At 43.0% G+C, this 17,074-nt stretch overlaps 1 protein-coding gene across 1 annotated transcript in view; it reads right to left on the bottom strand.

Moving 5' to 3' along the window:
* Positions 1–17,074, bottom strand: part of RALGAPA2 (Ral GTPase activating protein catalytic subunit alpha 2) — a 368,955-nt gene that overhangs the window by 242,680 nt on the left and 109,201 nt on the right. The window contains exons 10-13 of the mRNA XM_029070298.2: positions 14,947–15,171; positions 7,663–7,845; positions 6,141–6,278; positions 3,437–3,585 (exon numbers count right to left, since the gene is read on the bottom strand). Of these exons, the coding sequence (XP_028926131.1) occupies positions 3,437–3,585; positions 6,141–6,278; positions 7,663–7,845; positions 14,947–15,171 (695 nt within the window). The remainder of the gene's footprint in view (positions 1–3,436; positions 3,586–6,140; positions 6,279–7,662; positions 7,846–14,946; positions 15,172–17,074) is intronic.

Genomic DNA, 17,074 nt, shown 5'->3' with positions numbered 1-17,074 from the left:
GTGCCATATTCATTTGCTCCTCCAGTTCCAATTTCTGAACACCAGCTGGGCAGGGAATGGGAACACAGGCCCTAGTGTCTTGGGAGAGAGACTGTAACATACCTAGTGGAGCCCCATTTCTCACAAGAGAAATGAGGCAGTACTGTATAGCGGGAAGAGCACGTGACCGTAAGTCAGGAGACCCAAGTTCTTGTCCATCTCCGTCACCTGCCTTCTGCGTGACCTTGGACGAATCATTTCATTTTGCCCTTAGTTTCCTAATCTGTAAAATGGGGATAAAATACTTGCTTTCCCTCCCTCTTAGACTGTCAGCACTCTGTGGGATAAGAACTGTCAAATCCAATATGTTGTATCTACTCCAGTGCTTAGTATATTTCTTAACACATAGTGAGCACTTAAATAAAACCTATATTTTAAATAAAACCTATACCATTATAACTAATATCGGTATTACTATTTTTAAGAATACTAACTGGGAGGGGAGAGAACCTTTCCTCAGCATTTAATACAAGTTGTGCACCATGTAGGGAATAGGGGAGGTTTTCAAAACTGAATTATTTGCTCTGGGGTGGCCATACGTCTGTGAAATAATGTGATGACCTAACTACTGGGATGGCTTCTCACATTCTCATCCAGAATCTGATTCATTGTTCACAGAAAAGCAGCATGGCTCAGTGGAAAAAGCCTGGGCTTGGGAGTCAGAGGTCGTGCGTGGGTCGTGGGTTCTAATCCCAGCTCTGCCACCGGTCATCTGGGTGACTTTGGGTAAGTCACTTCACTTCTCTGTGCCTCAGTTCCCTCATCTGGAAAATGGGGATTAAGACTGTGAGCCCCACATGGGACAACCTGATTCCCTTGTATTCATTCATTCAATAGTATTTATTGAGCACTTACTATGTGCAGAGCACTGTACTAAGCGCTTGGAATGTACAAATCGGTAACAGATAGAGACGGTCCCTGCGCTTTGACGGTCTCACAGTCTAATCGGGGGAGACGGACAGACAAGAACAATGGCAATGAATAGAATCGAGGGGATGAATAGCTCATTAAAACAATAGGAAATAAATAGAATAGAGGCGATGTACATCTCATTAACAAAATAAATAGGGTAATGAAAATATATACAGTTGAGTAGACAAGTACAGTGCTGAGGAGAGGGGAAGGGAGAGGGGGAGGAGCAGAGGGCAAGGGGGGAAAGGAGGGTTTAGCTGCGGAGAAGTGAAGGGGGTAGAGGGAGCAGAGCTTAGAACAGTGCTTGGCTCATAGTAAGCACTTAACAAATACCATCATTATTATTCCAGTGTTTAAAACAGTGCTTGGCACATAGTAAGCACTTAACAAATACCATAATTATTATTATAAAGAACTGTCAGCTTCTGACTTCTCTTAAAAATTCACACCCATGATTGTTCTGCCCTAATTCCTAATGCTGATTTTTTAAACATACATACTTATACCCACACTCTCTCTCTCTCTCTCTTTTCCATCTGGCTTCCTTTACTTTGTAGACTATGTTTGTGTCTTATTTCTGTGAAAACCTTCCTCTAGCAGAGAGAAACTGAGGTGGCATTTGTGTCCACTGCCTGTTGCCTTGATTACTCCAGAACATGGTTTTGCTGCTCTTGATTTCAAGGAGAGAAAAAGTCTCCTAGTCAGCCATAATCTTGGGTAATTAAAGAAACCCAAGAAAGAAGCAGAGGAAATCATGGTCTAGGCTCCTGGATTGTGATAATTGCTAGAACTTTTCCCCAATAAATTTCAGAAATAGAGTCTGACAAAAATATCACTTGTCATATGGACTCCACCACTCTTTAGAGCTACGTGGATGTGTTCAAACGAAATCTTCGGTCTTTCTAGTTAATTTGATGTCTTTTCTCATGTCAGTGCAGAGATGCAGCATGGCCCAGTGGAATGAGCACAGGCTTGGGAGTCAGAGGAGTGGGTTCTAATCCTGGGGGTCTGCCTCTTGTTGGCTGGGTGACCTTGGGCAAGTCAGTTTCTCTGTGTCTCAAACACCTCATCTGTAAATTGGGGATTAATGTGAGCCCTATGTGGATCAGAGACTGTGTCCAACCCGATTATCTCTGTATTTATCCCAACACTTCGTACAGTGCCTGGCACAGACCAAGTGCTTAACAAATACCTTTAAAAAAAACCAGAAAACAATCTAATATTTGCTTTCTACTACTGCTCTTTTATTCATTTATTATACGAGAGACAAGAGCACTGCTCTTGCCAATCGGGGGCCTGGATCTTATCTTGCTCCTGCCTGCTGGGGGTTTCACCTTCTGTAGTCAGAGTTTCACACACTGATGAACCACCTAGGATCTTTCGCAGGGCAGGGAAGCCCAGGAAGAATCATGAAAAATAACTGGCTGTGGAGGGTAGCAAAGACCCAACAGACTACCCAATCAACCTCCCGCTGGTGTGTGATAAAACGGCGCAGCATTGGCTCAACGGACCACTCGCCCTGGCCATAAATGGAAAAAAATTGAAAAGACCTTTGTGGGCCTTCTACAGCGTGCTCCAGTCCTGCCTTCCTACTTAATCATTGCACTCCGCGTCCCAGATGGAACACAACTGCCACAGACAAGAGTTTCAGGCCTGAAGGACCTAAGTTCCTCCACTGTTCCTGATGGGAGCCTCCAGCGTTAGAGATGGGACGTCAAATCCAAGTACCTAACTAAGCATCGCTGCTGTTGACGAAAGACAACTTCATTTACAGATAGGTGCATCGGGCCCAGTGTTCAGCAGCTGAGTAATCAAATCCTAAGGAACTATTAGGGTATTATGCGTTTTGCCCTTTATAAAACTGTTTAGAGTCCAACGAAACCATCTTCGAATTTTTCAAAATGAGAGTACTTCTACTCGTACTGGGAGACATCCAGTACGTTTGGGGACAAAACTAGATTTAGGACTCAGAATACAACTTAAATTGAACAATTAGAGATTTGACTTTCTGTCCAAGAGGATGATGTTGACTATGAGATCGCAACCTTGAGTGTATTTGATAAAATATCTCTTGAGTACAATAGTGTATCATTTCTGATCCTTTCCCTGGGTGGTGGTTCTTTCTTGATATACATCCTAGTGGTTAGGAAGGTACTTAGAACATCCTTAACGTTTCCTCCCAATAGCCCACTACAGATCTATGATCAGTGAAAGTTCTAGACCCTTCTTGAGCTTTTTAAAACACCTATCTCTCCTTCTAACATTTCTACTTTCCCTTTACTCATATGGACTTCCCTTCTTTAACACTGTGCGAACGCTTATTAAATATACTGGCACTGGACGACAGGGATACAAATTCCATCTGCGTACCACCCACTGAGAGAATAACTTTTTTTTTCCCTTTGGCTTGTTTTGAACCTACCTCTGCCAAGTTGCAACAGCTGCCCCTGGTCCAGGTGGACTGGTAGATGAGAGAAAAACTTACCATGTTTTTTTATTCATTGTAAGCTCCATTATCATGTGCCTAAAAATACTCAAAACTGCTTTGCAAGCATCAACTTGCTCCTTCAAGAGTATGGGGACTTCAGCACATGGTTCCAACAAAAAAACGTTGGCAGAGTTCGTCAAAAACACCTTGAAAAGCAATATAGTTTAATCAGGCACAACTTTTAGGAAAAGGACATTCAGTCCCATGAACCAAGTCTTAAGCACTGTTTCAAACACACTCCATTTATTTTTATTACTGCATTGGAACTGTGAATAGCAGCAGGTTCTTCAAGTGAAAAAGTGATGTAGGTTATGACTTACTTAGGGAACTCTGATGTCTTTCAGGAACCTACAGTCCCTACCCTTTAGTAGAGTACTGCTCTGAGGATTGAAATCAAAGCATCCCTTCTTGGAAGAAGTACATGAAGACAGTAACTATCTTAGATCTGGCACACTGTCTAGGAGAAGAATATCCACTATAGGGAATCTGGCTCTATGCAATTGTTTTGCAACAAAAGTATCAACTGGTAGAAGACCAAGGGAAAAGGTACTCAACTTGAGGTGACCATCATTTTCCTGATCCAATTATGCAAACAGGTTACACACTGCTCCCAAAGTAATCTAGAAATTGACATTCTAGGAATCTAGAAGTCAACCCGTGTTGACTGACGGGTGCCCTAGCCTTAGAAGTGAAAGGGAGAGTTTTCAGTCAGCCTTCATCATTCATTAAATCATATTTACTGAGCCCTTACTGTGTGCAGGGCACTGTACTAAGCGCTTGGAAAGTACAATTCAGCAACAGATAGAGACAATCCCTACCCAATAATGGGCTCACAAATCATCACTTCAACTTCTAAGGATCTGCAGGGAAGACAGTCGGGAAGTGGGTTTTGCGTAGAAACCCAATTAGCCATTGTGCTGATAAGCTGGGAATTTGTGGCTTATACTTAGTTATATCCTTAAAACAGTTTAAATAATACCTATAAGCCAAACTTGCTCACCCTAGATTTATCAATCCTAGTTGAGGGAAGGAATGTTTAGAGTGGCAGTTCAAAGGGCGCTCCCTATTGGGACTGAAATCTATAAGTTTGTTGTGGGCAATCAATCAATCAATAGTATTTACTGAGCACTTACTGTGTGCACAGCACGTTACGAACTGCTTGGGAGTATATAACATTATAACAGAGTTGTTGAAAAAATTCCCTGCCCACAAGGAGCTTTCAATCTAGAATGGGGAGACAGACATTAATATAAATATATTATGAATACGTAGGGTGAATAAAGAGTGCATATCCAGGGGCAAGGGTGACACAGAAGAAGAAATTAACGCTTAATCGGGATCACGTCTACCACCTCTATTGTATTGAACTTTCCCAAGCATTTAGCCCAGGGCTCTACACACCACAAGCGCTCAATAAATACCACTGATTGATTGACTGACTGTTCTGTATTAATGGACCTGATGTCTTCAGTAACCTTACTGATCAGCTAAACTGGGCAGTAAGACACAGATCCATTAAAATGAAGACAAAGCAGGTGTTGACATCCCAAACATAGTTACAACTATCCAATATTAGAGAGCTAGAATAAAAAGCAAAATTTTTTCCTCACTTTATCCTCCTAGATGGAACTTATCCTGCTGACAGCAATGGTAACTTATCCTTAAAATGCAGCAGAATCTCCCGTTAGCTCCTCTGAATAATCAGCAATATCTATTTCCCTCCTGCTGGCAAAGACCATCCATTCTATCTGGAATCGTGAGGTAGACTAACCACAGGCATTTCCTAAAAAACCCTTTCGTGATTAAAAAATAATTCTCTCTCCCATAACCACTTTGTTAAAACATGCGACGGAAAATGATTAGCCTTTCATTTCCTTCAGACTATCCATGTGGATGATAGAGGGAAGCCTTGATACAGAGAATCCAAGGGGCAGAGTAGAAAAAATGCTTGAGGCTCATTATTCCTCTGGCCTCCAGATTTTTTTAAATGGTATTTAAGCGCTTACTATGTGTCAAACACTGTTCTAAGTGCTGGGATAGGTTCAGGTCAATTAGGTCAGACCCAGTTCCTGTCCTGCATGGGGCTCTCAATCTAAGTAGGAGGTCTTCTCTGGATTCGCACCTGACCTCTCGTTTGATAGCCTAGGCTCATTCTGTTAGTGAAATATATGCCTTTGAAGGGTCATGGTGCCCTTTTTTTTTGGCTACCACTTCATTTAACATGTAAGATATATATCTAGCACCACTTTTACTCAACCAGTTGTTTCTGAGAGGCTGCAATCCGAGATGTACATACCCACTAGGAGATTTTTAAATAGCTTATTTACTTCTAAGCCTGTAATAGTGGAGAAGGTCCAAGAGCTTTGATGTAAATTAAGGTAAGAGTAGTATGAATAACTATTAATAACAGATCTTGTGTTTTAGTGAATGATTTTCAAGCCTAAATCTCATCTATTTCATATTTTTCCCTTCCCTACATCAAAACAAATGAAACCAAATTTGTATAAGTCCCCGCCAATAATTTTCAAAAGAAAGAATTACTTCTGTGGACATTCCAATTGATCTTTATAAGAGGGAGCACTCCTAAAAGGTCACTAGATAACTTCCCAACAATTTATTTAAAAAGCACAATCGCAAAACAAGAACTTAAGTTTTACTGATTATCTTGGGTTTTCTTCAGTTTACTCTTCTTAACGTGTACCTGTAATGCAGCTTGAGCACCAGCTTTAACGTTCCTGTTTTCCTCTTCTAACACACATCCTCGGCTAACTGCGCTAGTAAAGGAATAAGTCCGTCCCCAACTGGAAGATCGTTTGTGACCGGAATGCTCGGAGGCGGCCTTTTGAAAACAGTAGTAGGTTAATACAGTGGGAAGAAATAGGTATACCCATATTTCAAGATCTAATGAAAACTATGAAAGAGTTATACAGTGTTATCACAAACATCTGTGCTAATTTGCAAAAGAATGCTAATTTAAATTAAAATTGCATTTCTGGATCTCGAGCGATCAAGATGACGGTTTTAACACATCTAATGCAACCTGTGCACCTTTATCTTGGAAATATTTTACGGCATTTCATAAATTATTTACCAAGAAAAATTATGCATTTTAGAAAGCATGTCTCCTAGATGGAAATTTCAAACGATTTGTTGTTAGGAATATGAAAAAAGGCTGGTAATTCATATGTGTTTCCACCCTGATGCTAACCTGTAAATGTACTCTTTATGAGACTTCTAAACAGAAGCAAAAGATCTAAAACCCGGGACACATACTTTCAACCATTTTCAAATCAGCCCTTTACAAAATAACAGTGTACTTGCAGATGCAATTGATTACTTCAGAAAGGTTCCGGCAGTTACGAAAATGGTAATTAAGAATTTGTTGATTTTTTTTTGTTCATATTCCGCTCAGGCTCTCAATGACTCAACTATTTCTAGTGCGTTGCGCCAATCCAGCCAAACCTTTGCTTTGCAGGCTTTGAGATGATTTCCCTAAAACCATTTGCATAAGCATTTGAAGATTAAAGCTATTCTGTAAAAGTTAGCAGTAATTAATTGTCACTATCATATCGTACAAAGCAATCATCATTAAGAATTATTCATAAAATACCTAAGGCATTTCAATACAAAGATTAGGAAGGCAGGCAAATTCATGAAGTGTTTCATAGCTTTAGTCTACTAAAAAACAAAAAAACTCCTCCAGCACGAAGCCTCCCTTTCTTCCCCCAGGGCCCTAGACCTGCTAAGCTCCAAGGCCACTTAAGCACATATTTTATGTACCAATCAACTGCTGTGTTATCTAGATTTCTGTTACTTACGCTCTTGCCCTTTCTGATTGTATGTTCCTGTTCTTCGGTTTCCTGCCCCCTTTGTAGATTGCAAGCTCTCTGAGGGAAGTGAGCTATTCTGCATCTTAAGTACTCTCTTTTGTGCCCAGTACAGGACCTAGAGCTAAGCCGGGGCTCTTTACACCACGATGGAAAGGATGAGGAGGATGAAGGAGTACTGTGACTTTCTGGTTCACGTGTATCCCAAGGAGACCCTGACACCTCTCCGCCGCACCACCTCAGTCCTGGAAACCAAAGCAGTGCTCAGGGTCTTCTTCTGGATCCTGTAAGATGGCCTTCCTGTCACCTGGGAAACTTCTCTCTGAGCACGCTGCTTGGGCTGGGAAAAAAGGCTCCACCCTGCAGTTGGCACACGGGAAAAAACGAAAATCATACCTCCTTGCCATCGGTCTCATCCGCCTCTGTCTCTGAAAATCCCAAATGTGCAATGTCATCTTGAGTGATTTCTCTTTTATCTGGTTCCTCCATGAAAACGGGTTTATCCTGCAGTATCCATTTTCGGTATACTTTGACCACTTTCCGGGTGGCTGATATGTCACAGGAAGGCAACAGAAATGCCTAAAACGTGAAGTCAAAACTTTCTTTCAATGCTTATTTAGATACAATTACAGCCCTCTGAGTACTACCAGGATGGGAGCTAACTAAATCACTGATAATTGCAATGTTTACTGAGATAAACACCCCATTTCAGACTTTTCTCTGGACTACACACCACTGTGTGTGCAGGTTCTATCCTTCAAAATTCACTCATACTTGGGTAAACAAAAGAAGGAAATTGAAGAAAATAAATATAATCTAAAGCTTAACAAAACAGTGTGCTGCTGTTAAACTGAACTTCTTTCATTTTGCACTCAATCCACACAGTCAGACACTAAAAGACATCTCTGCACATGCTGGGGTGGGAAAGGCAGAGAGTCTTGTTGCAAAATATGGCCACAGAGGCTCCACCGTCACCGGAGTGCCAAGCTGACAGCACAGGAGAGAGGCTGCCTGTCCCCCAGCCCACCCGACGATGGGAAGCAGGGTGGCCTAGTGGAAAGACACGGGGCCTGAGAGAAAGAGGACCCGGGTTCTAACCCGGATCTGCCACTTCCCCGTTGGGTGACCTTGGGCAAACCGCTTCATTTCTCCGTGCCTCAGTTCCCACATCCGCAAAATGGGGATTCAATCCCCCTTCTCCCTCCTACTTAGACTGCGAGCCCCAGGTGGGATCTGATTATCTTCTAGAGCTTAGTACAGTGCTCTGCACACAGTAAGCGCTTAATAAATACGATTGAATGAATGAATGACTACCCCAGGGCTTAGTACAGTGCTTGGCGCATAGTAAGCCTTAACAAATATCACAAATATTATTACTATTAGTAGGTCAGGAAGATGACTCAGTGGCATCATGCAGTCTCAGTAGATCCTTGTCAGCTGCACGCTGAGGCCAGTGACCCAGGAGGAGTGCCAGCCACCTCCACAAGTCAATCTGGAGATGTTTCGACTGTGAGCTCCTTGTGGGTGGGGAACCTGTCTACCAAACCTGTTACACTCTACTCTTCTAAGCGCTCAGTAAAGTGTTCTGCACAGAGTACGCACTCGACAGAAAATGTTGATCGAATGATCTCATCCAGTCCTGCTGGAGTAAGGGGAACCTGTCTACCAAACCTGTTACGGTCTACTCTTCTAAGCGCTCAGAAAAGTGTTCTGCACAGAGTACGCACTCGACAGAAAATGTTAATCGATCGACTGAGCTCATCCAGTCCTGCTGGAGTAAAACAGAAGAAAGAGAAATGGCAGATTTTCAATGTTAGGAATCCTAAGGCTGCTGGACTCTGAATGGCCCTGTCTGAGGAGTAAAGACCCTGAGATTATGCTCCTTTAGCTACAATGTTTTGCAGCACTACATGGAGAAAACACACCCCCCCCTTTTTTTTTTTTTGGTTTGCTGTTTTTATCACTTTAGTCTTTCCTCGTATGTCCATCAATAACTATCCTACTAACTCTTAGACTGTACCACTCCCACGGGCCACAGAACACGTCGGAATAATTTCCTTAGCACCTTCTCAAAAACTTAGTATGGCACTCTGCACAGAGAAGGAGGTCAATATATACTACTGAACAAATGCTACAGGGAAGGAAATATTTCAGATTTAACTTTTTCAGAAAAGGAGCAATGAATACTGTCTGAGAATTCAGGAGGCTGTGGGATTGCAGGCCAGGCATCGCTCATCATAATAAGCAATGATTATTAAAGAATCCCAGAGATAACTGCTTTATGAATTTACTTCACAGATCTGTCCCGAGAGAAAACTAAATACCATTCCACACAGGTCTAAAGGAATGAAATTAAACTGAAATTTAAAAAGAATCCTGTACATCAGCCCTGGAGTCCCATTTCTAAGGAGGCAATTCTTTGGACCGAAAGCATAGGTAACTGTAATCAACTCCAACCGATCAGTCTGGCCCGTCCATCGTGAGAGTAGTCGGTTGCTGGAAAACAGGACAAGGGACACTAGATTTTATTCCTGATGAGAAAGGTCATTTCTTAGTGTTTAAGTGTCATTCTGAAGATCCCTAAATTTGATACGGTGAGGAGAGGGGTTTATTTTCCTTAATTAATGTAGCTCCCCAGATGAAGGATTTAAGCTTTCAAGTGTCATTAAAATTTCCAAATCAACTAAGAGTAAATACAATGTAAGATACTGATCTTATCTTTTGGTACTGATCCTTCACCCGCACCCCGCCTCTGACATGGAACACCTTCCTTCTTCATATCCAACAGGTGATCGCTCTCCCCACCTTTAAATCCTTATTAGAAGCACTTGTTCTCCAAGAGGCCTCCCCCAACTAAGCCCTCATTTCCTCTTATCCCATTTCCTCGTGTCAGTCTTGCATTTGGAAGATTGCACCCTTTATTCAACTCTCCCTCAGCCCCATAGCACTTATGTATTATATCCATAATTTATACTGATGTCTGTTTCTCCCTGTAAACTCACTGTAGGAAGGGCATGTGTCTACCAACTCTGTTACCCTGTACTCTCTCAAGCACTCAGGACACAAGTACACAGTAAGTGCTCATTGTGTAGTGGATAGAGCACGGGCCTGGGAGTCAGAAGGTCATGAGTTCTAATCCCAGCTCTGTCACTTGTCTCTGTGTGACCTTGGGCAAGTCACTTCATTCTCCGGGCCTCAGTTACCTCATCTGTAAAACGGGAATTGAGACTGTGAGCCCCCACTGTGTCCAACCTGATTTGCTTGTATCCACCCCTGCTCTTAGTACAGAGCCTGGCACATAGTAAGTGCTTAACAAATGCCATAATAATAATAATTAACTACTGATTGACTGATTATGGCATAGTGCTGTCTATCTCAAAGAATACATTTTAGAATCAAGGTTTCTTCCACACTCACTATCAGTCAAAAATTATTAGAGCTTTTTTCCATTGCTTTATGTCAAAACCTAAAATTCCACATGGGTTCCTATCTTAAGGCCAGTAGTTAGGAAGGAAAGGAAACCAGATGAGCTAGTGCATTCTTGGCATGTGGTCAAAAAAATCACACCTAAAATGCATCTAGTTACTGAGGGAGCCCGTCTGAGGAGCAGGATCATCTTCCTTAATCCATTGTATTTACTGGGTGCCTACTGTGCAGAGCACTGTGCTAAATACTTGAAAGAATACAAGAGAATTAATATTCATGATCCCAGTCCTCAAGAGGTCACACTCTAGCGGGGAAGACCGACAAATTATTACATAGGAAGAAGTAAGAGAGCTTATAAAATATGTACTCTGGTGGCTGTGAGACAAAGACGACTCAAGCAGATGACTGTAAAATCAAAGTGACGGGAAGGGAAAGAGAAAGCATGGCAGTTCACCTTCTCCAGGAGGCCTTCCCAGACTAAGCACCCCCTTTTCCTCTGCTCCTCCTCCCTCCCCATCAACTCTACTCCCTTCCTCTGCTCTACCCCCTTCCCCGCCCCACAGCGCTTGTGTCTATTTGTACATATTTATTATTCTATTTATTTTATTAATGATGTGCACATATCTATAATTCCATTTATCTATTTTGAGGCTACTGATGCCTACTTGTTTTGTTTTGTTGTCTGTCTCCCCCTTTCTAGGCTGTGAGCTCATTGTTGGGTAAGGATTGTCTCTGTTGCCGAATTGTACTTTCCAAGCGCTTAGCACAGTGCTCTGCACACAGTAAGTGCTCAATAAATATGACTGGATGAATGAATGACAGATGAAGGGGGAGCGGTGGGAGATGGTGTGGATTGGTGGTGGAGGAATGAAACAGTGAGTTTTCCTGAATTTCAGAATGACTTGTTCACCCTGAGTTTAATATGTATATTGGTACTGCACACTGTATATTGTATGAATGAATATTGGCAACAGCAGCAGTATATCGGGAGAATCATCTTAGTCTAATGACAATGGCACGGGCCTGGAAATCAGAGGACTGGGTTCTAATTTCAGCTCTGCCACTTGCCTGCTGTGCGACTGTAAGCAAGTCATTTAAGTACTCTGTGCCTCAGTTAACTCATTGTAACATGGGAATTGAGACTGTAAACCCATGTGGGATATGGACTGTGTCCAACCTGACTGACTTGTATCTATCCCAGTGCTTAGTACAGAGCCTGGCACACAGTAAGTGCTTAACAAATGCCATTAAAAAATATAGGTACTATCCCTATTTTAAAGTCCTGTCTCCCAGGATTTTTTTTTTTATTGACCTGTTCTTCCAGTAAATTAACAAAAGATGACTTACAGGGAAGATGGGCGAGAGAGAGAGAGAGAAGAGGGGGAGAGAGAGAAGGGGGAGAGAGAGAAAGAAAGAAAAAAGAAAGAAAGGTAGGAAGAAAAGGAAGAAATAGGGAAAGAAAGATGAAAGATTAAAGAAAGATTATTTTTTTCCCAGTTTTGCTTCTCCAAACAATTGGGAGTAAATTGTTTCACTTCAGCAATGAAAAAAAAAAACCTAAAGGTTTCTGACTTTAGAATTTGAGGCAAGCCTTTTTTTAATACCACTTGTCAGCTTTGTGACTGTGGGTAAATCACTTAGCTTCTCTGTGCCTCAGCTACCTCATCTGTAAAATAGGGATGAAGACTGTGAGCCTCACACGGGACAATCTGATTACACCGTATCTACCCCAGCGCTTAGAACAGTGCTCTGCACATAATGAGTGCTTAACAAATACCAACATTATTCTTATTATATTCGTTAAGACTGTGCTCTGCACGCAGTAAGCGCTCAATAAAGACGATTGAATGAGTGAAGAGTTTACTATGTGCCAAGCAAAGTTTTCTGCCCTGGGGCAGATACAGGTTAATCAGGTAAGACATAGTCCCTGCTCCACATGGGGCTCTCAGTGTAAGTAAGAGGGAGAACCTAACTTGCTTGGAAGAGCATTTTTAAAATATTCTCCATTTCCTCAAAAGAGGGCAGTGTAATACTACGGGCCACGGAAAAAGTTGCCAGATCAATTGTCAATTGAAATTTTTCATCACTTCTACACAAAAATGGTCAATGGCACATGTTTCCCTTGGGAATTTTCGAAACAAGATGATAAACCATTACATTACCTTAGAGAGAGAGTCAATCTGACCATCACACGGAAAGTAAACGAATGCTGAGCCTGGTCTTCCGTTAATTGACAGACTATTCACCATTTCATCAACCCCCTTTCCACAGGTTCATGGAGCAGATGGCCACGGTCTGGGGACCCGGCCCTGCTACCGCTAGATTTCACACTCGGTGACTAGTAGGGTTTTTTCTGATTCCGTATGTGGAGGGGAGAGCAACCAAGAAAGAAGGATGCTTGGGAAAATCAGGGATGGTTCCACTAGCATCACTTTGATCCCATGGAAATGCTTTCTGACTTGACAGTTTGAGTCCGTAACAAACACGCTTCATTTCATCAATTTCTAAAATTTCAAGCCTAGAAGGGAATTTTACCTCCCAACGTGACTACAGGGAAACAGATGTGTATCTGGATCTTTTCCTCCCAATGAAAGTATGCAACTGAAAAAATAATGCTTACACCTGTGAAACTCAGCTGTGTTCATTTCAAGATACATTAACCAATTATAATTTTAAAATGAGAAATTAAGAACTTAGAATCTGACTTCAGGGAATGAAGTTACTAGATTTCTTAATTTCTGAAGGCTAAAAGATTTATTTACAAGTTAACACTATGAGGTGTATTTTATTAAACATGTATTCCAACACGGACCATTCTCATGATTTTTAAGGCATCTTCAGCTCAATGAAATAACAATGAATTCACTTTTTTTCTTTTATGGTAAGAGTTTACTATGTGTTGAGCACTGTTCTAATTGCTCAGTAGATACAAGCTAATCAAGCCAGATACAGTCCTTGTCCCACATGGGCCTCACACCTATATAGGAGGGAGAACAGGTACAGAATCCCCGTTTGGCAATTGAGGGAACTGAGGCAAAGAGAAGGTAAGTGATTTGCCCAAGGTCACACAGCAGGCAAGTAGTAGAGTTGGGATAAGAACTCAGGTCCTCTGGCTCCCAAATGTACCTTTTTCCAATTTCACAATTTTCCTTTATAAGTAATGTACAGATGAATTGAACCATGGGTGACAGCTAATGAATGAAAAAAAGCTTACTACAAAATAATTACAAGGACTAAATTATTTGAAGAAGAAGAAAAAATTGAAATACAAATATGCTGCTGAATTTAACACTTCATTTTCCTTGAGATTAATTAATAACTCTCCATTTCTACATCCTGGTTGCCAAATATCAATGATTTCCTTGATATATCTTTCCAGACAACCCAGTTTCTGGAAACTGGGCAAATTTCTCATAAATAGGCCTTTGTACAAATAAGCCTCCATATAACTGAGCCTCAACTGCTCTGGCACTTTTAAACAAATCAGAATTTCACACATATTTGTGAACAAGGTGAATAATGGTGTCATACTGCAAAGCATGAGATTAGAAACCCACTCTCTATTAAACTTCATTCAAAACAAAATGTCGAAAACTAATTACAAGAAAGATAGAATTATAATAATAAAAATTAAGTGCTCACTATGTGTCAAGCACAGTTCTGAGTGCTGGGGTCGATAGAGATTTTGTCAGGTTAGGTGCGTTCCCTGTGTCTCACTTTTCTCACAGTCTAAGTAGGAAGGAGATTATCTATTCAATCCTCATTTTACAGATGAGGAAACTGAGGCCCAGAGAAATTACATGATTCGCCCAAGGTCCCACAGCATATATGCGGAAGAGCTGGAATTTGAACCCAGGTCCTCTGACTCCCAGGCCAGGGTTTTCTCCACACTGCTTCTCTAGGATATCTTGCGACTGCAACAAAATAATAGAACACAAACAATAATAATAATAATAATTATGGCATTTGTTAAGCACTTGCTATGTGCAAAGCATTGTTCTAAGCGCTGGGATGGGTACAAGGTAATCAGGTTGTCCCACGTGGGGCTCACGGTCTTAATCCCCATTTTACAGATGAGGTAACTGAGGCACAGAGAAGTGAAGTTACTTGCCCAAGCCACACAGCTGACAAGTGGCAGAGCCGGGATTAGAACCCATGACCTCTGACTCCCAAGCCCGGGCTCTTTCCACTGAGCCACGCTGCTTCTGTATCTTTGCTTGTGTAAACACCCACATACACCAACACACGACTCACCTGGCGAAATACTTCATTGACAAAATTGACATAGCCCCGGGTAGATAAGAGAATTCGCTGCACCATTTCATACACTGTTTGATGTTCTTCTTCAATGCTACAGAGGCTTGAATTGCTGAGTCTCCGGTCAGACAAGGTGCTGCTGTTAGAGTGGTTTTTGTCCTGTTCAGATGATCCACTGCCCTCCGCCTCAGGATTTTTCTCTTGCACATTACCACCAGCAGTCTGGACGGGAGTAAGTGAAACTTCCTGAAACGCCTTACAGGATATCAACCACATTGACCAAAGCTGAAGCACGGGTCTTCCGACAGTACCTTTCACCAACTTCCATCGGTCCGTGAACCCCCCGGAATTAAACTTCACATGACTTTTACACAACTTGGTACTCTGTGGTGCCCACGCACTATCCCACTGTTACTTTCGATGTTCTCAACGATACCCCCCTCTACTCATCTCAACTCGCTCGCTCCCCTATCCCTTCATCGCTCTCATGCCACCAACGCACAGCCCTGGATCACCTGCACTGTCCGCCTCCCTCGCTCTTACGCTCGAGCCGCAGAATGCTGCCGGCACAAATCTAAACATCAGGCCGACCTTGTCCGCTTCAAGTTTCTCCTTTCTTGCCTTAACTCTGCCCTCTCCTCTGCCTGGCAAAAGTACTTCTCCTCCCATATTGAGACCGTTGCCCATCACCCTCCTCAGGCCTCCTGTCCCCCGCCCTCCCCCGGCCTCCCCTATCCCTTGCCCCCCCAGTGATCTGGCCAACTACTTGATTAACAAAATTAACATCAGGTGTGAGGTCTCCCAAATCACCCCTCCTCCTCCTCCTCAGTCTCCACTCCTCCCGGCCCCCACTTCAACTTTTCCATCCTTTCCAGCAGTATCTCCAGAGGAGATCTCCTGCCTCTTCTCAAATGCCACCCCCGCCACACGCGCGTCGGACCCCATTCCTTCGCATCTTATAAAAACTCTCGCCCCTTCCCTCCTTAACATCCATTTTCAACCGTTCACTCTCTAATGGCTTCTTCCCCGTAGCCTTCAAACATGCTCACGTCTCCCCCATCCTAAAAACCCCCTCCCTCGACCCCACAGCTCCCTCCAGTTATCGCCCCAACTCCCTCCTACCTCTCCTCGCTAAATTCCTTGAGCGAGTCGTCTACACCCGCTGTCTCAAATTCCTCTCCTCCAACTCTCTCCTGGACCCCCTCCGATCTGGCTTCCATCCCCTTCACTCCAATGAAACTGCCGTCTAAAAAGGTCACCGATGACCTCTTTCTCGCCAAATCCAACGGCTCCTACTCCATCCTAATCCTCCTCGACCTCTCAGCTGCCTTTGACACTGTGGACCATCCCCTTCTCCTGGATATGTTATCCAACCTTGGCTTCACTGACTCTGTCCCCTCCCGGTTCTCCTCGTATCTCTCTGACCACTCATTCTCAGTTTCCTCTGGGGCTTCTCCTCTCCCTCCCACCCCCTAACTGTGGGGGTCCCTCAAGGTTCAGTTCTCGGTCCCCTTCTATTTCCATCTACACTCATTCCCTTGGAGAACTCAATCGCTGCCATGGCTTCAACTACCACCTCTATGCAGATAAGGCCTAAATCTACATCTCCTTCCGCCTTCAGGACATCTCTACTTGGATGTCCTCCCGCCACCTCAAACATAACATGTCCAAAACAGAGCTCCTCATCTTCCCTCCCAAACCCTGTCCTCTCCCGAACTTCCCCATCACTGTAGACGCCACTACCATCCTTCCCCTCCCACAAGCCCGTTACCTCGGTGTCATCCTTGACTCGGCTCTCTCATTCAACCCACACATCCAATCCGTCACCAAATCCTGTCGGTCTCACCGACACAATATCGCTAAGAACCGCCCTTTGCTCTCTACTCTACATTAGCACAATCACTCATCATATCCCGCTTAGACTACTGCATCAGCTTCCTTTCTGACCTCCCAACCTTCTGTCTCTCCCCGCTCCAGTCATTCATTCATTCAATAGTATTTATTGAGCGCTTACTATGTGCAGAGCACTGTACTAAGCGCTTGGAATGAACAAGTCGACAACAGATACAGTCCCTGCCGTTTGACGGGCTTACGGTCTAATCGGGGGAGACGGACCGACGAGAAC

The sequence above is a fragment of the Ornithorhynchus anatinus genome, chromosome 1 (genome assembly GCF_004115215.2).
Source record: "Ornithorhynchus anatinus isolate Pmale09 chromosome 1, mOrnAna1.pri.v4, whole genome shotgun sequence".
Taxonomy (NCBI): Eukaryota; Metazoa; Chordata; class Mammalia; order Monotremata; family Ornithorhynchidae; genus Ornithorhynchus; species Ornithorhynchus anatinus.
Note: the sequence above shows the minus strand (reverse complement) of the source record. Positions and strands in the feature narration are given on the sequence as shown.